The following is a 23074-nucleotide window of genomic DNA, read 5'->3' as shown; positions in this document are numbered from 1 at the left end:
AATCAAAGCGGCATAACCAGCAGCAGATGGCTGCATCCAGGTGTCTGCTCGTCGCTGCCCGGGACTGTTGTGTCCCGGCGGTGTTTTACAATGTAACCATTCTTGACACGTGGGGGCAGATAAGCCACGCCCCCTTTGCGGTGTGGACCAATGAGCGGACGCCATGGTGTAACGGGTCTGTCTCCGTGGCCAATCAGAGCGGCGCTTGTTGGCGAGAGCCCCGAGTTTCCCCCAAACGTGAGGCCCTTCTGCAAACAGCGAGGACGGAAGAGGTACGGAAACTCTGCAGCCCTGCCGGCTCCAGCAGCCCCCTGCAAAAGCTTTGACTTACTCACCCCCTCCCCACAACTGAACTCGCTAAAAAAAAAAGAAACATTTTTCTTTTCCTTCTCCTGGTTGTCTCGTTCATGAAGTCTCTCACTCCCTGTTTATGTGATATGTGTGGTGTGTTAGTGGCTGGTTTTAAAGGAGACGTGTCCTCGGTAGTCTGCTGCTGTGCTTCTGGATTGGAGAGGTCTAGTTTTAGTTCAGGGCGGATTTTAGCTGACAGCCAGTTGAATAGGGCGAAACCACCAGACAGCCGTGTGAATAGCTGCATTGTGTGTGTGTGTGTGTGTGTGTGTGTGTGTGTGTGTGTGTGTGTGTGTGTGTGTGTGTGTGTGTGTGTGTGTGTGTGTGTGTGTGTGTACGATGGGGCAGTTTCACACCTATAGCCCCATGCCACACAAAAGCTGTTGGTGAATGTGTTTGTTTTGGTCCAATTGGACCCCCAGTTTGGACACGGGGTGGTCATCATAACCCCCCGGTGACAGCCAGCTGTCCTCCTGTCGCTCATCGCCCTGCTCTGCTGTCAGCCCGCAGTCTGGACGTTTCTGCCGAGGATGCCGCAAACCAACAAGTCCAGAGACGTCCCGGGATCCAGCCCAGCGACAGCCCAGGATGCCCAGGATGCCCGGCCAGGGGCCCGGGACTGCCGCGGTGCAGGAAAGGAAGAAGTAGGAGGAGGAGGAGGAGGAGGAGAGGACAATGTTGGGGACAGTGAGATCATCAAGTCACCCAGTGATCCTAAACAATACAGGTAGAAAACTCCTCACTGTTGCACTCCAGCCCTTTGTTGTCTATTATGGGCGTTTTTTTTTTTTTTTTTGTAGTTCATTAACAGTAGGGGTGTCCAAAGTTGGTCCTCGAGGGCCGCAGTCCTGCATCTTTTAGATGTGTCCCTTTTTTATCAATCCGTGATACAAGGAGCTTGGTCATCAACAGAACTATCCAGACTTTGATAACAAGGTGGTGACGACCGTTAATTAGAATCAGGTGTGTTGATGCAGGGAAACAACTAAAACATGCAGGATCGCGGCCCTCGAGGACCGACTTTGGACACCCCTGATTAACAGGCACTGATATTGTTTTAAAGGGGACCTATTATGGCATCTAATACCTATTTTAAACATGCCTTGAATGTCTTAAAAACAAGCTTTTGATTGTTTTTGCTAAATTAATTAGAAATAGGGCTTGGTCATCTTGACGTCATCACCTGGCGGAGCCGCCATGTTGGATGCTACCTTAGCTGCTCTTCAGACCACTGCGCACTGTGTACAGATGTGCTACCTCTTCGTTTCGTCTTAGCCTACTTGTAATCGTTACTTTCCCTTATTCTGTAAACAATGGTAACCCGTTGCTGTGTTGTAGCTGCAGCAGCTCCACACATAACAGACGTGGGGAAAAGATCGCTAATGGTTTAACTTTTCACCGCTTTCCTGCTCGGAGGCAGAACCACAGAGGCCAAGTATCTGAGATAAAAGAGTCGTCGGCTCGCTTGGATCGTGGCTGTAACGAGCGAACATAACCTTCCACAGTAAACCACAAACAAACACTCACACAGACTGGGGTCGGATCATTCACACGGGTTTTATTCCCCACTTCGCCAGCTAAACGCAGTTGCTGGCCAGCTCTCTGCGGTGCGATTAACCCCAATCTTCAGATAAAACTAGATTATTGAGGAAAAAATATTAACTCTATTTGTAGTTGCAGAGGGAAAAAATAATCCCACGAGGAAAACAAAAATATTGCTCACGCCTCGGAGCCTCTTCCGCATAATATAGCAGTCAAAAAAGTAAGAGTAAAACATACTGTATGTTGTACTATTATACTAATTTATCGAAACACATGGCGAGTCAAACATTTACCAAAGCAGCTGCCAAACACTCGTAAACAAGGTAGCCGAAGACGTGGGTTCTGCAGAACTGCGGGAGTAAATCCCTACTAAAGAGTGGAGCTCCGACGAGGAGCTCCACTCTTTAGTAGGGATTTCATATGGATCCAGACCGTTAATAATCATTATTTTTTCCATATACCGGTCCCTGGCTTCCTTGTTTAAGGTATCCCGGTAAATTCCAGTTCCTTTCCGGCATTTTAACATCTTTTTTTTGCGTTCCGTCTGTTCACTTGGTGCTACTACACTGCTGTTTGTTTACACTCACGAGGCTGCCAACATGGCCGCCGCGTCCCAGAATGCACCTTGGTTACCAAGCCCTATTCAGCCTCTGAGCCATGTCTTTAGCATCCCATTCTCTAACCTCATTATCAATGCGGGATTCTGAGTGGGCGGGGCTATGATAATGAGGCTCTGTGCTGATTGGCTGCCTGAATGACGCGATACACCGCTACGAAAAAATGGCGGAAGCTCCGGCCGGCGGAGTTAGTTGTGGGCGTGGTTTCACACATCTGAATGGCTCGTAGATCCACATCACACTGGACGGCTCATCCAGGCGGCTGTACAGACACTGCAGAATTTGGTTGCTTTCCTCCTTCTCTGAGTTGGCAGGCTGAGGGGAGACCACTTTATATATGTTAAAGCAAGAAAAAACGTGTTTTTCATAATAGGTCCCCTTTAAGCTTGACTTCATGACCTGTTTGTAACATCCTTTGATCAAAATACATTACAGCCCCCCCCCCTTTTTTTTTCAGATATACCTGTGCTTGAAATCTAGCCTGGCTAGCCAATCCAATTCACTCAGAAAAAAAGATCTGTTCAAATGGATCTGGTACATCTTCACAATTACAGCCATTTCCACTGGTATGTAACGTACCAAACCAATTACAACAGAGTAGGGGATGGGATTTATCTGACTCATACATGAGCATCCATGAGCCACAATTCAAAACATGCAAGATGGTGGCAGTGTTGCAAATAACACCTTGGATCAACATGTTCCGGCTGCAAAGCTGACGCCAGTCATTCCCCAGTGTTCCTGCTTCGCTGCATGTCATTTTGGATGTCTTTGTTTGATACGGTTGTTCCCCTGCCTACCTCGCATGCATCAGCACGGGGGATTTGTGTGCTTGACGTGATGTTTAACATTCCTCTCGTTGGCAGCCAGGCTTTATGCGGTAACTCGCTCAGGAGCCTCCAAGAGCCACTATTCCAAACCACCAAGATGGGTGTTGTCGCAGGCTTTGTTTCTCTGACAGGTTGCATTCTTATCCAAAAGCATCAAGAGTCAGTTTATTTTGCATCATTTGGAGCTGCCCCTCAAAATCAAAGTCGATTTCAGAGGACCTAGTCTTTTAATGTCTTGAAGAAGGAAAATATTTTGATGGATGGCCAAACCATCCAAAATCCTTCTCTACTCTAGTGTGTTTGACATCTTGTTGTGCATTCCTATACCCTTTATAGTGCACTCAATGTGTCGCACAACGCATCATAAAGAGTAGTACACAGCCGATGGTCACTACATTAGCCAGCAGCGATTCTTTAAGTTATATCTTTAAGATTGCTTTGACAACATTAACAGTGCTGGTAAATCCTGCTTGTAGGGCCCATAAGTGTGTTCTTCTGGTAAACAGTCGCTGACACAGAACTCCCCAATAAAGTAACTACCATACCTAGAGTATTTTGCGGACCGTTAGGCGTTAGCGTTATGAGGCGCATGATAAAACATGTATAAAGGGAAACAAAACAGTCTGGTGAGTCGAACTTTATTCAACTCTTTCACAATAACTCACAATATCATTCAGTTGTAACTAATACAGGAAAATACTCTCTCGTCTTCCACAAATAAAAAGTGGAGGAGGTAAGATTCGTACTATGACCTGTTCTCTGATTGGTTCACCGTTGCCAGCGATGGCTGACATCTGAAGTTAGTGTGAGGTTGGAACAAGCTTGTATTCCAACATTTGATTGATTATTATATAGATTTGAAAATTAGATTTACGCTAAAAACTTAACGTTGGATTGATGTTTGATTATAGTAAGGTAACGTTGACTAGATGTTGTATGATGGTTGCTAGCCAGCACTACATAATTAGTTATCTACTGTTGTCTGACGTTGCAACCCGTATCCAACCAAGGGCCAACTTTAATGTGTCAGCTGAACGGTCCGACCATCGATCAAGCGGAGCGGCTTTGTTGCTACCAAAGTCGTACTAAAACATTTTGACAGATTTTTGAGCGCAGTGTACCACATAAAACTGGTTTAAGGTCAGTAAACAATATTCATACATAAGGCACCCGGATTATAGGGCATTCTGCCAATTCTTTTTAGGAAAACTAAAGATATTAAGTGTGCCTTTATAGTGCGGAAAATACTGTAGGTAGAGGAGGAATTTTAACACACAAGCCACGTCTTTCAAGCTCTGTTCTTAGCAGCCGGTTTTAGGGGTGGAGTCAGCTACTTGACTTGACTCCACCCCTCTCTTCTGTATGGTGTGCATCTTTAGACATATCAGTGTTTGAACTTAGTGCCACCCACTTTGAAGGTAAGCAAGATGCAGCATGATGCAGCAGATTACATTTATTAAAGTAGCACACAACCAACTCTTAGCTCAGACGGTCACCTTGTAGCCACGGAGGTAAAGTCTCTTTTGTCAGCCGCAGAGTGACATAAAAGTGTCAATTTTTTTCCCCTGAGTCTTTTAGTTGCTTCCTGCACAATGACCACTGTTGCTGTTAGAGCTAATTTCATCTCAGTTGACGTGTGACAAAGTGCAAAGAAGACATATGCAGTTTTGACAAGAAATAAGGAGAATCCAAAGTAACTTTCGGTGTTTTTTTGGCAAAAGTAGGGACAGGAGACCTAGAGAGCGAGATGGAGCATCGTAAAAGTAATCAAATAATTCTTCAGTACGAAACTCCTTTCTGCTACTGTAAGTAAAACAATGGGCAGTGTTGCATGAAAAACGCAGGGCTGTCCAAAGGGCTGTCCGCAGAGGTTAAGAAAATAAAAGAAGGATTATAATTGGCTCTGCAATGTGAAGATGGACAGAGAATGAGATAGGAAGGCTAGATGTTATTTAACTAAGCTTGGCCTGTGATATTACTCGACCCTGCAGACAACATATTTCCAGACTCAGTCTGGCCAAAATCAATGTTTGGTCAGAGGTTTTGATTTGGTCGGCACTTCAGACACTTTCAAGTTCAAACAATGTTTTATTCCCCCCTTTTTAAGAATATGTTCCCTTTAAGCTACATGCAATGTGAACCAGCTGAGAAGTTAACCCAGATCTACTAACCCCAATACACAAATGATATCCAACCTTTTCACCGCTTAGATCAGTACAGTGTCATTTTAGTCTGATAAGATGATTTCCTGTATGGCCTCAGGCATCTCCAGGTTTAACATTTACTGGAAAAGGTAAAGAGCAAGACAGAGCCTCACAGGTTTTGGGATTCAGTCTGCAAAGCTCAAAGTCAGACAGGAAAGGGCGGGGGAAAAAAAGCGATGACACCCGTTTTCTCCTTTGACTTCACACTCCTCAGGTACATTGTGTTAGACAACGGGCTGCGTGTTCTGCTCATCTCAGACTACAGTGGACCTGCAGTGTCAGAGGACGAAGACTCAGAAGAGGAAGAGGAGGGAGAGGAAGAGGAAGAGGGAGACGAAGAATCTGGAGATGAAACGGGGGACGAGTCAGAGGAGGATGACGAGGATGGAGGCAGTGATGAGGATGAGGATGGGAAAAAGAAGAAAGGAAATGCAGACAAACAGGTACTCCGGGGAAGTTTAAGTGGAGTCAAATGTTTTACCAGGATGTTAAAAATAAAGTTAAACTGCTATTTTTGTCCAATAACCAGTTTATATGTTGTGCTTTATTATTTATGTACTTTTAACAGCTATTTATATAGTCGTATTGTACATTTTGATCCAGTTTTTATTCTACCAAGTGCTTAACAATGTGTTTCTCATTCTCACAACCACTCAGTGCTTATTTTACATTTATGCTCTCTATAAAGTGTGTATTACCTTTTTTTTTGTACTATCAAATGCCAGTGAACCTAATAACAGTTACATGCAAGATGTGGCTGGAGATCAAACGGCCAATCTTACATTTGGAGAACAAATGCTCGCCTCCCTGAGACATCTGGCCCCAAACCTTAAATGTGAATTGGCAGATTATCTTTTTACTGTGTGAAAGAGTCACAGATGGACTATAATTTTAAATGTGACAAATTGAATCATATCAGAACGGTATGCTTAAGGACATTTAACGTGTTTTAAGCAATGTGGTGGTTGGCACCTCGCAGCAATAAGGTTAATTAACCCAATATGGGCAAAGAGACCTGAGGCGGTTTCTGGAAAGCTACAAAATAGTCCACTGAAACCTCTGAGTTCTCCGCCCCTAGAGAGTAGAAACAGCAGATTAAAGCCGTCTTGACAGGTCAAAACTCCAGCACTTGTTGTAAATGACGGAGTTTCTCCTCATGCATATCAATATACATATTTTAATTGTGATTTCAATGCAGCTCAATAATAATTAATTAATCCTGGAAGGGAAATTAGATACGAGTCTCTTGTCACGTTCATTCAACGTGTGTGTCACTTCAAGCATGACCTGTAAAAGCACTTTCCATCCATCCATCCATCCATCCATCCTGTAGAAACAATAATGCAAGCAGAGGTCCACAGATCTCCCTTTCCCCATCCACCTCCTCCTCTGAGGTTGAGGTGGTGATGTCGCTGCAATTACGTCCCTAGTCCGCCCGTTAATCCCACACGGCGTTCTACCCTCACGTACGAACAAGACCTCACACACTTGGGGCCCGATTTACTAAGATCCTAAATAAAGAGTACTAAATTGCGTGTGCACTGAAAAAGTTTGCGCGTGCTGTTGTTGCGTGGTTTGCAGGTGATCAACTAAGATTCCGTGCGCAATTGATAACAGGTGCAAACAGCAGTATTTAAATGAGGTGTTGCGTGTCTTAAGGTTTGCAAGCGCAAACTCTGCGCCATGGAGAGTCTGGATGGAAAGCACAGTCACAAGTCACAAGCGCAAAATGAAATTTGACGTGTTGGAGTTAGAGATATTAGTGGAAGAGGCAAATAAACACATTCATGAACTACAGCAAAGAAATTTAAACATTACCAAAAGAAACGCAATATCGGAGAAAACCTGCGATAGAATAAATGCAGTTGGTAACACAAAAAACGGAAAAACGTCTGGTTTTTCATATTTCAATTTTAGGCACAGATCAAAAATACGAAATAGAAAAACGGGCCACAGGACTGAATTTGATTTTAATATTGAATTGGTCGGGTTTGCGTGACCCGGCGGTGCTCGGCATGATTTGAGGAGAAAAAGACAATCAGACACAGAGCTGGAAAGCGCTTTGATTCAATCTATTTATGAGTTAAGTTTTTATTCAGATGTCCACAGTATATTGCAAATATTATATATTATATAGCAAACACTGACAGTAAATGTGTGACAGACGGGACCATCATATGGCCGAAAGAAGAGAAGTGTTCAGAACAGCGCACAGAGCGCACACTACAGGATGATTTATGGTTCCGCGTCACACCAACGCAGAACCAGTGGCGTAGGCTACGCGGCGACGCACACCGCACCGCGACCCTACGCCATCGGCTACGCCGTCGATTTAACGCAGAACCATAATTCAGGCGAAGCTGCAGTCTCTGCGCTGATCACTGACACAGCGGGTCGGAGCGGATTTGGTCATGATGTTTAACCTGTGTTTTGTGATTAATAAGCACGGGTTTTAATTAAATGTAATTTACGAAGGATGATTTCACGTTCAATAAGATAAATAATCAATAAAATACAAAGTTTTGGCACAAAGGCTTGGCCTGCTTGTGGGCGAGTGGAGGGGGGCACAATAAGAGAAGGTGGCAAGAAGGCGAAGAACTAAAGAAAAAGTGGCCTTTAATAAAACTTGTGCAACCATATTTAAAATAGCATGCAGCAGAATAAAGACTCTCTCTCTGCATATTCTTTGATTTTGGATGTCGCCTCCTTGCCACAATAATGGCAGCAGCAGATTAGCACCTTCCTTTCGAACGTATTAAATACAGACGCAATCACAATACGCGCAATTACTTTCAGGCTTGGTAAATCTCATTGCGCGTGGTAAATGGAGCAATTTGCATCTTCCCCTCCCAGTATTTAGGATTTCTGCCGGGTACGCCCCATATTGATTATTCATCAGGGCAAAAGTACTAACTGAATTGCGTGTGCTATTTTGAGCATTTCAGAGACGCAGTCCTCTTTGCACGCTGTTAGTAGATCAGCTCGCACATTGGTTTGCGGGTGCTGTCAAGTTTGCACAGGTTTTTACGCACGCAAACCTTTAGTAAATCAGGCCCTTGGACTCTTACTTGAGGCATCAACTGATTCCGACCCTGAGCGGACAGTCCACCCTTTTCCAACTCAGCACCACGGACAGAGACTTGGAAGTGCTGATTTTCATCCCAGTAACTGTTGGAGTTCTCCACTTGAAGAAGCCAAGAGCAATACAGCATCTGCAATGAAAGAGAGGAAAAATCAGTCCTAAACGGACCATTATGGCAACCCTCCACCAACTGCCTGAACCTACAAATGTTGTTCATGAAAATGATGAAAAGAATCTGTGAGCAAGTGGAGTCCAACACCACCACAGATCGGCCTCACAGACATTACTGTAGCGCTATGTTTATTGGGAAGTGATATGCCCCCCAGTTGCTGAAATTTTCCATTAGCTCATGATACTTGGTTAATCTGAATTTCCTTTTAGCCTCTGCCCAACGCCATTATAGTTTATTGCTGCAGGTGTTAGACCTCACAGAGATGGGGGATACCAGCCCCTGTCTGTTTTTTTTCTTTCTCATCTTATTCCTGAACTATGTTCTCCTAGATGCTTTATTGGTCCCCTGTCATTCATGCAATGGTCTAAAAAGAGTAAAAGAATTGTCCCAAACCTTAGTGACCACCGTATCCGCTAATAGCGCTATCTCTGGAGTGTATTAGCAGGCTCAAAGATGACTCGATGTCCTGTGTTGCAGTCTGCAGCTGCTCTGTGTGTCGGCGTGGGCAGCTTCAGTGACCCCGGCGATCTCCCCGGCCTCGCTCACTTCCTGGAGCACAGTGAGTAATTAATCCAAGAGAGTCCAGTCGCTTCTGTGTGTCACATCCCTGCTCCGACATAAAGTGAAGATCTACACGAGTGGGGGGAAGAAAAGGTTTAGTTTTAGTTGAGATATTTAATGTGAAGATCTGGGGGGGGTGAAGTGCAGCAAAGTAAAGCACGGACCTAAATGGACCGGTTCACAGCTTCGCTGATGTGTACAGTTGAGATATTTAAGCACCACACTTAAAGACTGGATCCATTCAAAGAGGAAGTGACGGAGCGCAACGAGCTGGAGGCATGCATATCTGCCACGACGAGACCCAGTCTAACTCTCTTAATCCTATGAAATGGAACCTCAGTTCTTGCTTATTATAATTCCTTTAACATTTACCACCCCTTGTGAAATAAAAAAGAGCAGGTGCATTGAGCAGAATTTGGTATATATTCAAAGTGTCACTGAGATTATTTTCATGCTGTCCCAATGTATGATGACTGGATGATGAGTATGAGACAGGTGTATACCATGTTTGCATTTTTTCTCTTTTCTTTTTTGTTGCATCTTGTTCTGTCTTTGCAACACTGTTGTAGTTTAACCTTTGCAGAGAGTGTAGTCGGAGGCTGTTGCCGTGTGCCTGTTTTTTTTTGTTATTAAACTTTTTATTAAAGAAATAAAGTCAGCCATACAGGATTTACATCATCGCGGTATCAATATTTTCATTAAAAAAAATTAAATAAATAAATCAACCAATGAGTAAGTAAAACAAATCATCAACCAAAGTCCAATGTACAGTCAATCCAAGATTAATACCAAGTAAGTAGAGAAATCAAGAAGAAATCAAAAAGAAGATGCATCTGTAAGGGGACAGCAAAAAAGGGACCTTCACATCCGTCTCTCGAACATTCAGATGAGTCACCTTAAAATAGTAAATACTCCCCTCCAGAAAAAATAAATAAATAAAGTAAAGTAAAATCAATGTTTCTTTGTTTCTTTGGTATACCATCAGCACCCGTTATCGGTCAACAACAATAGCTACAGAGTCAATATATATATTTACCTCATGTGAACTGTTTGGCCTTCATATATATTTGTGAACAAAACCCTTGGTTGATAACTGTACTGGCAATAATAAAACAAAATATAATTGTAAAACAGTAGAATATTGCAACCAAGTATGGCTCTTATTAGAAAAAAAGAAGGAAAGTTAAGAAAAATAGAAAACAAACAGATGAACTGAACTCTGAGTGGAGTTAGGAACTGGGGTTTGCTTTGTGCCTGTCCTTTTTTAATAATTTTTCTTTAACCTCAGTGGTCAGGTGAAGATGACGAGACAAAGCAGGTTCAGGAAAAGGCATTGGGATATTTTCTTTTGACTATTTCATTCTACTGCTGCACTTCCACATAATTCATACTCTCTTTATCTTTAATTCATCATAAGACACTCCTCAAGTTTATATTTTATTTTTCCTGCTCTCTGCTGGAGGTATCCAGCAGACATCCTGACCAGATCTCCAAACGCCCTGAACTCATTTAAAGGGAAAGTTCGGTTTTTTACAACCTGGACCTTATTTCTGGCATTTTTTATGGTCGTATACTCACCCAGGCAAGTTTGGTGTCATTTGGAGTCCTTCGGAAGATATTAGGAGCCGCTTCTCCATATAATGGTAGCGCATGGGGCACAGCGGGACACAGACGATGCAGCGTCTAAATAACACATGATTGCCGCGAAACTCGTTCATTTCTTTTATGAATCACTAGATCTGCTTCCAGGACCTGTTGTCTACATCCGGGGCTGTGTGTGTAACAAATAAATCAGTTTGTAAACAAGACCTCTGAACTCATGACGTCATCTCTGTGCGCGCACTCTGTCCTCCGTTCAGTGAGCTCTTCAGCCGTATACTCTGGCTCAAAACGGTAAGGACGTCCATCATATTCAAAGCCGTCGTCCACAACCTCAGAATTTGACAAATATTCAGACATGTTTCAAATAACTAACAGTAAACTAACAGTAGCGAACTCCAGCTGTACACGGAGCTGTGTCTGCGATGCGCGCACAGAGATAACGTCATGAGTTCAGAGGTCTTGTTTACAAACTGATTTATTTGTTACACACACAGCCCCGGATGTAGACAACAGGTCCTGGAAGCAGATCTAGTGATTCATAAAAGAAATGAAGAGTTTCGCGGCAATCATGTGTTATTTAGATGCTGCATCGTCTGTGTCCCGCTGTGCCCCGTTCACTACCGTTATATGGAGAAGCGGCTCGCAAAAAAACCCCTAATATCTTCCGAAGGACTCCAAATGACACCAAACTTGCCTGGGTGAGTATACGACCATAAAAAATGTCAGAAATAAGGTCCAGGTTGTAAAAAAAACGAACTTTCCCTTTAAGTGTGGAGCAGCAGTGACCCTACTTTGTCTGGTTAGGTGCTCATTCTCATCCTCTGCTGCCGCAGACCCGGCTACAAACGACCCCCCACTGACTGCAGTCAACAGCAACACCACCGTGTCATCTGACAACAGCCGAGCTGCAGTCTTTAGCCATGTGGGCCGGAAACTCTCCGTCCACTGGCTACTCACAGAAATTCAGTTCATAGAAGTCGTAAACAGAATTGGTGATGAAAGGAAGCACTGACGGGGTTTAACACTCATGGGAAGGCGGGCATGGCTTTCCTATTTCTTAACAATATGTGACACTTCACAGAAAATGCTTCTCCTCAGACCACAACAACCCAGCATTGGACCAAACGGCCCTAAAAAAAAAAAGAACATAGCTTTTGGGCTTCTTTTCACCCACTTTTCTGCATCTAAATCATCACCTACAATCAGTCAGCACATAAGATTTCTGTCTAAACGAAGTAAGCGATGAATATTCTCAGGGAAGTATTTACACTCTTAACAAATATGCACGTAGTAACCGTGACGACAAAAAGACATTTCCTTAAAACGTTTTTACAAGTCAGGATCAGTATGTGAGGAAAACCTGTGGATGATGAAATGGCGATGAATCGGTCCTTAGGCCGGATCTGCCTGCATCCGCCCTCTGAAGCAGCCAGGCGTGCCCAAAACGCTGCACGCCTGGCGAAGTGCATTCCTCTATATTCCTGCTGCCATCAGCAAAGATCGCTGAACGGTGTTTCTAAGTGATTGTTCCGAAAGGAAAGCCGGCCCTCCTTCTAGTTTGTCAAACTGTCACCAAAGGTGCACAAGTCCATTTAGAGCCTCGTGAACTGAGACAAAGCTGACATTTTATGTTGGAGTTTAGCAAGAAAAACAGATGAGTGTTTGGCTCCTTGGCGATACGAGTGAGAAACCCACAAATAAGAGACAGATTATTGTACAAATAGCGGGGGTGGATATTTATTTTACCAATTTTTCCTCCCCTCTCCTCGTATTCTCCTATCTTTTCCTCCTCATCTCCTCATACTCTCCTCTCCTCATACCCTCCTCTACTCATACTCTCCTCTCCTCCTCCTCTCCTCCTCCTCTCCTCCTCCTTTCCTCTTCCTCATCCTCTCCTCATACTCCGTTCCTCATCCTCTCCTCCTACTCTCCTCCTACTCTCCTCTCCCCTGTCCTCTCATCGTACTCTCTTCTCGTCGTACTCTCCGCTCCTCTTTCTCTCCTCATACTCTCCCCTGTCCTCTCATCTTCCTCATCCTCTCCTCTTCCTCTCCTCCGACTCTCCTCATCATCTCCTCTCCTCTCCTCATCCTCTCCTCATCCTCTCCTCTCCTCTCCTCATACTCTCCTCATACTCTCCTCTCCTCATCCTCTCCTCATACTCTCCTCATCCTCTCCTCATACTCTCCTCTCCTCATCCTCTCCTCATCCTCTCCTCATCCTCTCCTCATCCTCTCCTCATCCTCTCCTCATACTCTCCTCATACTCTCCTCATACTCTCCTCTCCTCATACTCTCCTCATACTCTCCTCTCCTCATCCTCTCCTCATACTCTCCTCCTCATACTCTCCTCTCCTCATCCTCTCCTCATCCTCTCCTCTCCTCATACTCTCCTCTCCCTTCTCTCCTCCTACTCTCATACTCTCCTCATCCTCTCCCCCTTCTCTCCTCCTACTCTCATACTCTCCTCATCCTCTCCTCCTACTCTCCTCTTACTCTCCTCTCCTCTACTCATCCTCTCCTCCTCATCTCCTCCTCCTATCCTCCTCCTCTCCTACTCTCCACTCCTATCCTCCTCCTCATACTCTCCTCCTTCTCTCCTCTCCTCTTTCTCTCCTCTCCTCCTCCTCTCCTCATACTCTCCTCTTCCTCTCCTCATTCTCTCCCCTGTCCTCTCCTCCTCCTCTCCTCTCCTCCTTCTCTCCTCTCCCCTCCTCCCCCTCCTCTCCTCAGTGGTGTTCATGGGTAGTGAGAAGTATCCCTCGGAGAACGGCTTTGATGCTTTCCTCAAGAAGCACGGTGGCAGCGACAACGCCTCCACCGACTGTGAGAGGACAATCTTCCAGTTTGACGTCCAGAGAAAAAACTTCAAAGAAGCTCTTGACAGGTGAGGAAGGATGAAGGATTTTCTTTTTTTTGTTGTTGTTTGTTTTGTTTTTCATAGTTGTCACCATTCAAAGTGTGTATTTCTTTTATTTTTCCAAGAGCCATCGCATGAAACAGGAATCATCGCAGGAATAAGAAAATGAAAGAAGATAATTCAAAGAAGTCGTTAAGACATGCTAAAGCAGTTGCTAAACTATTAATTAATGCATCGTGAACTTCTTAGGGACTACTATCCCGCTTTGAAGTAAAAACGGGTAGAAACTTGTTGGTGCATTAGCAGCCAGTGAGAGTCAGGGAGAGCAAAAGAACTGGCTCTCAAGCTGTAATATAATATTCATTATTTCCAGAGCACTCAGGACACTGTGTCATGTTGAATTTGGTTCAATTTGCATTTGATTCCAATTATTTTTATAACACAGATAAATAAATCTGCCATCTTGTGCTCACTGGGGAGATTCTACTTACTTTCTGTTAGATATGGTTTGAAAACCGTCGCATTTTCTTTCTACTTACACTCTTCACAGGGAACCACATTTGTAGGATATGGAATATGAAATGAGGTGGTGTCAAACAAATGATCACATCTGCAGAACAGCAGAGGTTCATGTCAGGAGCTGCTAATCTGATGGAGATTGGGATCTAATATGTGTGTGTGGCCGTGCGTGTCTGTGTGTAAGTGTGTGTGTCCGTGTGTGTGTGTGGCCGTGTGTGTGTGTGTGTGTGTCCGTGTGGCCTCTGACTCAGGCTTTTCTGTGCTATTTCCTTCCCAGGTGGGCTCAGTTCTTCATCTGCCCCCTGATGATCAAGGATGCCATCGACAGGGAGGTGGAGGCCGTCGACAGCGGTGCGTTTGTTTATCACTCTAGAAGTCAAATATGAGTTCTGGAAAAGTGAGGAGGTTATGAATAAAAACCAAATGCCAAGATAACCAATCTCCTAAACCCAGATGGAGTTCACTATGAAGTAGGGCTGGGCGATATATCGAGATTTTAATATATATATCGATATATTTTCAAACGCGATATGGTACGAGACAATATCGTTTATATCGATTTTTTTTTTTTAAATGTTGTTTTTTTTATGATTTTGATATAGCTTGTTTTGTGACAAATTGACTTGAATGTTTTATTTGAGATTTGCACAAATGTTTTGTTATTTGCACAACTGTCAACCTCAGTGGAAAAGTCTGCCTGTTACTGTCTACATTGTATTAATTGCACAGTATATTTTAATTTAATTGTTATGCAGGAAAGGGATATTTGTTTTATTTTATTCAAGAAGCATTTTTATTCTATATATGCATGCAGTTTATTTTTATTTCATTTTTTTTTATACATTTTGATATTGTGCAGACCTCTGTTAATAAATGTACCTGTGTGACATTTGGCACGAGGCGTTGTATTAAAACTGACTGTTTTTTTAAGGGTTTGCCTCAGAAAAAATGAAGCTAACAGAGATGCTATGCTATAATGCTTTGGGGGAAACCCCAATTATGGCACAGAAAAAATATCGATATATATCGAGTATCGCCATTTAGCTAGAAAATATCGAGATATGACTTTTGGTCCATATCGCCCAGCCCTACTATGAAGCACGTCAGATGTTTAAAATGTGGCTCAAAAACTGGCTCCAACTGTGAAGCATCCTTCCTTCCTTTGACCAACAGTCCATATAGATCTCTGCGCTCTTCAGGGGGGCTGGTGGATGCAGTTTTGGGAGAGAAATGTTCTTCTATTCTTGCTTCATACATGATTCACACAACTCAACAGCCCCAAGTCTTTCTTTTTTTTTTTTTTTATCGTATTTTTTGTTCCACGCATCAGATGTTTTCAAGTGGGAAACACTTTGAATTCGCAGGTGGGTCATTCGAGCAGCCAGATTCTTCTACCTTTTAAGCCACGCTTTTGAAATGGATGCAGGATTGTATTGAAAAGATGTAAGGCATTCCCAGAAAAACGTGCTCGTCGCTCGAAAACCTGCATGTATATTCCAACATTGGCGTTTCTTTTCCTAGGCGTGCAGGCTGCACAGTCCAACAAATCTGGTTTCATCTGACCACAGGACGGTTTCCTACTTTGCCTCAGCATTGGCTCAGAGAAGACGGCTGCATTTCTGGATTACGTTCAGATGCAGCGCCTTCTTTTCACTATACAGCTTTTAATCTGCGTTGTGGGTGGCATGGCTAACTTGTGTTCTGGAGATCTTCCCGAGCCCACGCAGGGATTTCCATGAAAAAAATCTGGGTTATTTTTAATGTCGCGCAGCACGAGGGCCCCAAGATCACAGCTATATGTACTGATGTTTGGCCTTGTCCTACGTGCTCAGAGATCTCTGCCATTCTGAGAATTTTATCTTTTTTGTTTGTAGATGTCTTCACATTTGTACGCTAAAGAAGATTAAGCAGAAATTGTTTGAATGTTCACAGACACATTTTTTAATTTTTTCTTAGGTGAGCCTCTTCTGGTTTTAACGTCTAATACGAACATCTCATTGTGAGATCTACGGCCTCCTTAGTTGAGCTGCGATGGTCTTTTTTTTCCTCCATCATTGCTCTTCTTATGTCTGAGACGGCTGAAATCATCCAGTTTGAATCCAAACCTGATGGTTGTTTTACTGCGATAATTTTCTTTTTTTACTTGAGACCCGGGTCACGTTCATGTGTGTAACTGAAAGCCACTTCAGTCTGAACGGTCAGGTGGCCTTTCATTTGTCTCATTACCACGGTCTCTCCTATCCTGGCTTTGGTTCGTCCTCCACACGCGTCTGCTCAGATGTGGAAGCCATCGCTCCACACATGGCCGGTGTTAAACAGTTTTCCTCTCCTTTTCCTCAGGTCCCTCCTCATTATAATTAGTTTATGAATTTGTCCACTTCCACTGTGCAAGAACTTCAAAAGGAAATCACACCGACTCCCTTCTGCCTTTATCTTTGTTTACCTGACGTACTGGGTTTGCTGTCACTTCGTCTCTCTGTGCACGCAGGTCACTTTTTAAACACGCCCGTTCACACTAAAGTCTGACGCATGTAAAATACTCCTGTAAAAAAAAAAACGACCAATCTAGTCAAAAAAATCAGAATCGAGCATCAGCGCTAGGGCTGGGCGATATGGACCAAAAGTCATATCTCGATATTTTCTAGCTGAATGGCGATACTCGATATATATCGATATTTTTTCTGTGCCATAATTGGGGTTTCCCCCAAAGCATTATAGCATAGCATCTCTGTTAGCTTCATTTTTTTCTGAGGCAAACCCTTAAAAAAACAGTCAGTTTTAATACAATGTCGTGCCAAATGTCACACAGGTTCCTTTATTAACAGAGGTCTGCACAATATCAAAATGTATAAAACAAATGAAATAGAAATAAACTCCTTGCATATATAGAATAAAAATGCTTCTTGAATAAAATAAAACAAATATCCCTTTCCTGCATCACAATTAAATGAAAATACACTGTGCAATTAATACAATAGACAGTAACAGGCAGACTTGGTTGACAGTTGTGCAAATAACAAAACATTTGTGCAAATCTCAAATAAAACATTCAAGTCAATTTGTCAAAAAATAAGCTATATCAAAATCATAAAAAAAAAGAAATTATTTTATTTTTTATTTTTTTTAAATTGATATAAACGATAATGTCTGGTACCATATCGCGTTTGAAAATATATCGATATATATTAAAAACTCGATATATCGCCCAGCCCTAATCAGCACCTGCATTGTTAACGTCTTATGGTGCTGTTTTTAATCGTGTCATGTGACCTGATGCCAATTTAAATTTTTGATGCCTTTTACTTTTCCAACTTTTTTCCCAGACATGTTGATGCCTTCATGAAATGGTTTTCAGTCTCTTTTTTGTGCTCTCTTGTGAATAAAATATGAGTTGATTAGCTTTGGAAATCATTCTGCTTTGTCAATATATGCATTATACACAGATTCCCAGCTTTTATATGTGTAGTTGAGCGTATTGCCATTTTCCCCACGCATCTGTTCTGCACATCATAAGCGTCTTTTATGCTTTTCTGCCGTCTTACTTTTTGAATGTGTCTCCTGCTGCTGTCAGAGTACCAGCTGGCTAAGCCGTCCGACTCCCACAGGAAGGAGATGCTGTTTGGCAGTCTGGCCAAACCTGGACACCCTATGGGCAAGTTCTGCTGGGGTGAGTATGGGGGAAAAAATCAAAAACCAACCACTGGGATGTTTAATACACACCGGGCCTCCTTGGAGGATGTTCAGCAATAACAAACAGCAGCTCTGAAAATGATGCCAAGTTTCTCACTGATATCATGTGTAAACATTTTTTTTTCCGATGTTTTATAATGGTGCTGAATTGATTGTTCGCTGATTACTACAATAGGGAACGCGGAGACACTGAAGGAGGAGCCAAAGAGGAAGAAGATCAATGTTTATAAGCGGCTGCGTGCCTTCTGGAAGAAGCATTACTCTGCCCACTACATGACACTGGCTGTGCAGTCAAAAGGTCAGGAGAGTCTGCGCTGTTTATCATAAATCAGATAAATCACTAACAGAGTTGGCAGAAGTGTGACTGATTATTTTTTCTTGTCTTTTTTTTGAATAATGCCGTACAACAAAATGAACAGATTAATTAAGGAAACGACGTAAAACGGTCATTAGCACAAATAAGGATCTGTTTCATCCGCGTTCAGCCACCCTGGAGGCAATCGTCCCCAAATAAACGGAAAAGATCTCACATATTTCCAGCGTTTCTCAGGAAATGTCACACAGCTAATTAACTACTTCATACGAGTAAAATAACGACACATGTTGACATTTCGTGCGGAGAATTATGAGCCTCATTAAACTGATGAGTTATTGGCCCTTTTCATAAAATTTGATCCCTTCCTGTTGCAGTCTCGAGTACTTTGTAAAAATGCTAAATAGAAGTCATTAATGTGTTTCAGTGTTGCAAAACAAGGATTATATTTTTTTTTATAGTGGTTATAATCAATATTTGGTGCAAAAATGAATATACACAAAAGGCCGTGTCCTCGAGGACGGGAGGTTTTACAGCTTATCAACGAGTAAGTGAGAAAAATGATTAAATCATTGAAAAGTAGTTTTTCCTCGAGGAAAGATTTAAAGGGATTCTATGTATTTCTTCTTCTGTCGATAATCAATTCAAAGAATGTGGAGGACTTTTAATACGTAACAGACGAGCGCCCGAGTTGCAAGTGGACAACCGCGATCCCCGAATCGTCAAGAGACTAATCTTTATGGAAACCTGCGGAGGCATTTGTCAACAAGACGATGCAAAATAGGGCTGGACCATATGCCTAAAAAGCATATCAGGATCTACCGTATTTTCTGGACTATAAGCCGCACCTGTGTATAAGCCGCACCCGCTCTATTTAAAAAAAAAAAGATATGCAAGCCGCAGATATTTATGTTGTTAGATTAGATATTTACTACATGTATAGAACGATTTTGAACTGTAAATGATGTACATGTATGTACCTAAATAGATCCTTTCCTAACAGTGTATTTTAACACAGCAGCAACTTTGCTAATTAAAACGGGACAGAACCAAGAGAAAATAACCGGTATTTATTTATCTATTTATCTGTTTGAAATCTGCTTCTACCTACTTCTATCTGCTAAAGAAGAAGTAGCATATTTTTATTTGCATTTATTTTGTCTTAGTTTTGATTCTAATTCCGGTTAGAGCGCCCAGAGCGGTGGAAGAAAAATCCACAGAATAGCTGCACCTTTGTATAAGCCGCATGGTTGAAAACCTATGAAAAAAGTATTGGCTTATAGTCCAGAAAATACGGTATATTTGTTAATCTTGGTCGATACGATTTATTAATTCCGATATCTATGTGAACTATAGAAGACAAGAGAAAAACTGTCACGGATGCCCACAAAGGGTGACTGTGCCCACATTCCAAAAATGTAATTGAGTGTATGTTATTTTTTGTTTTATCTTTTCTTTTAAAACATTTTTAAAGTTATATTATAGCTGTTATATTGGCTGCCGCCATTGACAGAAAGAGGCGAACGCCATGATTCATTTAAGAGCCCGTCACCGCGTCCGTAACACCTTGGGTGGTCCATTCTGTCAGCTGTGAAATGAGTCACAAAGAATCACCCCCTTCAGGAAACAGAAGCAGCTTTGCAATATAATGGCTTTTATTACTAGTAATCTGTAAAATATCTCAATTCAGCTCCTAAATGTGTCATCCTTCATTGTTGGTGTCCCGTAGAGAAGCTGGACACTCTGGAGGAGTGGGCGAGAGAGCTCTTCAGCAAGGTCCCCAACAAGTGAGTATCTCAGAGGAAGCTGTCAGTCGCTTTAAAGAGACGCCGCCGCTACGTAAACTCGGTCTCAGTAGCCGTTGAACAAATCCGCGCCCCCATTTCTCTTCTTCTTTGTCATCTCACTTCAACTCGAGACATCCTTGTTTTATTTTCATCACGACACAATTCCAGAAAAAGATAAATTCATACGAACTTAATTAGCGTTGTTTTCCGCCACTCGTCTCTGCTCTGAGTCACAGCAGTTGCACTTTCAGGAATCTGCTTGCGTGTCCTGGTTTGATGAAAGCCACACAACCTCCAATTTTTTAAGCCTTTCATTTCAATTAAAGGATTACATGTTCCTGCACTGAGCTAACGAAGAAATCCTCTCAAGTGATTTGAACTCCCATAGCTGAACTAAATTCATTTCCATCCCAGCCTGGCTGCACAAGAACGTTTTTGAGTTATGCCTGACACTTTTTCCATTAACTCTAATAAAAATACTCAGTGGATTAAAATTAAAGCAACTTTTATCTGTTGATTTTTTTTTTTTTTTTTCCCCCTTCAAAATCATGAAGTCGACTTTCATTACTTTTCGTTTTTTAATAGTCCAAATTAATTAGCGTGAAGATGTGGTGAAACAACAACGTTGAGACTGATTAATAGCTGTTATTTTTGTGGGGGTTTTGTCCCCAGCGGTCTCCCCAAGCCTGGTTTCTCTGACATGTTGGATCCCTTTGACACACCGGCCTTCAGCAAGCTCTACCGAGGTAATGATGCATTTTACTGAGCCTGCTTGAACACAACTTAGCCAATAAATAGGTCTCAGTTGCTATAAGTAAACTTTAAATCTTTTTTTTTCTGAGATATGAGATGGAACCTTGGTTTTTCTTCTTTTTTTGTGCGGGGGTGTCTGGCACCATTTAAATGTGACAACTGACGGCATATTCACGTGTATGGACAGTTCAGTGTTTCTGTCTTCGTCTGACTGTGTGGATGTGCTTTTGCAGTTGTTCCTGTTAGGAAAGTTCACGCTTTGAATATCACCTGGGCTCTTCCCCCTCAGGAGAACTACTACAGGTGAGCCACACACGGCACTTTCTTTTTAACGGTAGATTGCATCTCTCCCTCTCTCTCTCTCTCTTAGGCCCCGTTTACACGTAGCAAAAACGGTGGTGTTTTCATGCGTTTTGGCCGTTCGTTTACACGAAAACGGAGCTCAAAGTCACCAAAAACGATCATTTCTGAAAACTCCGGCCAAAGTGGAGATTTTCAAAAACTCAATTTTCACGTTTGCTTGTAAACGGAGAGAAACGGACATTTAGGCTTCAGAACGTCACATTATGAGACAGAAACGTCACCAGCGTCATGTGTGCGACCTGTGTTTACAATTTGTTTGGACACCGTCAATATTTTCTTGTATTTTACCTGTTTTCTATTCTAAAGTCACACTTAAAAGTAACTCCACTTCTCTGTCACTCCAAACAAAAGACTCTCGTTCATCTTGGAAGTAAAGCCTGAATTATGGTCCTGCGTTAAATCGACGCAGAGCCTACGGCTTAGGCTACGCGGCGACGAGCGCCGTACGGTGTGCGTCGCCGCGTAGCCTACACGTAGGCTCTGCGTCTATTTAACGCGGGACCATAAATCAGCCTTAACTGGAAGTTACTTGTGTCATTTGCTGACGTTTTTTTCCAGGATTCTGATTGGCTAGCATGACTTTATGCTTCTCGTTACACTGCCCCCTGCAGGTTTGGCTGCTCATAGCACCTTAACAGCGTATTTATGCAGATTCAGTGAAAACAAGAAAACAGTGAAAACAAGAGTGCCATCAAGAAGCAGACAGATTCATTTTTGGCAGCAGAACATGTCCATGTCAGCTTTCTTACAAAAAAACCCAGAAATGTTCACATAAAGAAATACATACAGATTCGTGTAAATTATGGTATTTTTCAAAACGTAGAGGGGGAAATATCCGTTTTTGTAAATACCCGGCTATGTGTAAACGTGGCCTTAATCTTTTTCCCTCTTCTCTTCAGGGTGAAGCCTCTCCACTACATATCATGGCTGATTGGCCACGAAGGCACGGGAAGCATCCTCTCCATACTGAGGAAAAGGTGCCAGTTATTGTCTGTTTATTTTTCTGAGTTGAGGGCACTCCAAATCTCAATTAAAAGCACTTCATTTCGTGGGGAATATATGAGCGTTTCTGGCTCGGAGCGAGCTCCAGGTGTCGGAGTGCTATCTTCAAACTATACACTCTGCTTTCCCTCTTGACAGCGTGATTCATACATTCTCATCTGCTCGTGGCTGTACAAGAGCGGTTCAGCCTCTCGTTGCTAAGTGCCTTGCCAAACCGCGTGTTGCCCCACAATACAGAGAGTCCATCCAATAGCCCCTTTACTGTCGGCACCACTTTCAACACCGCGTTGAGTAAATGTTCCAGTTCGGTCTGCGTGCTGTTTTCACTTGCTCGTAGGGGATGGCAGAGAAATTGGAGTGTGCTCAAACTTAAGTCTTAGTCCAAACAAGCTGCAGAGACAGAAGAGCGGCTGTTTGTGTTGAATTTTGGAAACACGAAGAGCAGAGAGGCTGATTGGACCCTGAGCAGCAGATCTGGGGACTTGTGCTTCTGCCTACGCAGCGACTGTGTGGGACACGGCTGTCTGTGGTGATTAATCACCGCAGCCCTCCAACATGTATGTAAACATGTAAAGCATCTAAGCCCATTTACAACAAACGCTACTTCCAGGGTGATTAAACACAGGGAGACGGATTAAGAGAGAATGAACAACCCAGAGCGAGATGGAGGAAAAGCCTCGCCTTCACCAGGCTGAGGGGCTGGGAGCATTTCACATCGATTCACCACCGCCTATCTCTTTTGTGCTTGTTCCTCCCTGAAAACAAAGTGCACATCTAAGGTGAAGATTAAGCATGGATTGAGAGTGCCGGTATCCTGCAAGCTGCAG

The 23074-nt window shown here is 42.9% G+C and overlaps 1 protein-coding gene across 1 annotated transcript in view; it reads left to right on the top strand.

Annotated features, from left to right (window-relative positions):
- The first annotated feature begins 217 nt into the window (after positions 1-217).
- Positions 218-23074, top strand: part of nrd1a (nardilysin a (N-arginine dibasic convertase)) — a 39850-nt gene continuing 16993 nt past the window's right edge. The window contains exons 1-12 of the mRNA XM_061744057.1: positions 218-272; positions 855-1078; positions 5759-5987; positions 9276-9357; positions 13694-13847; positions 14617-14690; positions 17911-18006; positions 18205-18327; positions 20072-20129; positions 20802-20875; positions 21116-21185; positions 22145-22222. Coding sequence (XP_061600041.1) covers positions 882-1078; positions 5759-5987; positions 9276-9357; positions 13694-13847; positions 14617-14690; positions 17911-18006; positions 18205-18327; positions 20072-20129; positions 20802-20875; positions 21116-21185; positions 22145-22222 — 1235 coding nt within the window. The 5' untranslated portion in view covers positions 218-272; positions 855-881. The remainder of the gene's footprint in view (positions 273-854; positions 1079-5758; positions 5988-9275; positions 9358-13693; positions 13848-14616; positions 14691-17910; positions 18007-18204; positions 18328-20071; positions 20130-20801; positions 20876-21115; positions 21186-22144; positions 22223-23074) is intronic.

The sequence above is a fragment of the Cololabis saira genome, chromosome 16 (assembly GCF_033807715.1).
Source record: "Cololabis saira isolate AMF1-May2022 chromosome 16, fColSai1.1, whole genome shotgun sequence".
NCBI classification, from domain to species: domain Eukaryota; kingdom Metazoa; phylum Chordata; class Actinopteri; order Beloniformes; family Belonidae; genus Cololabis; species Cololabis saira.
The sequence above is the reverse complement of the archived record's forward strand: the minus strand, read 5'-3'. Positions and strand labels throughout refer to the sequence as shown.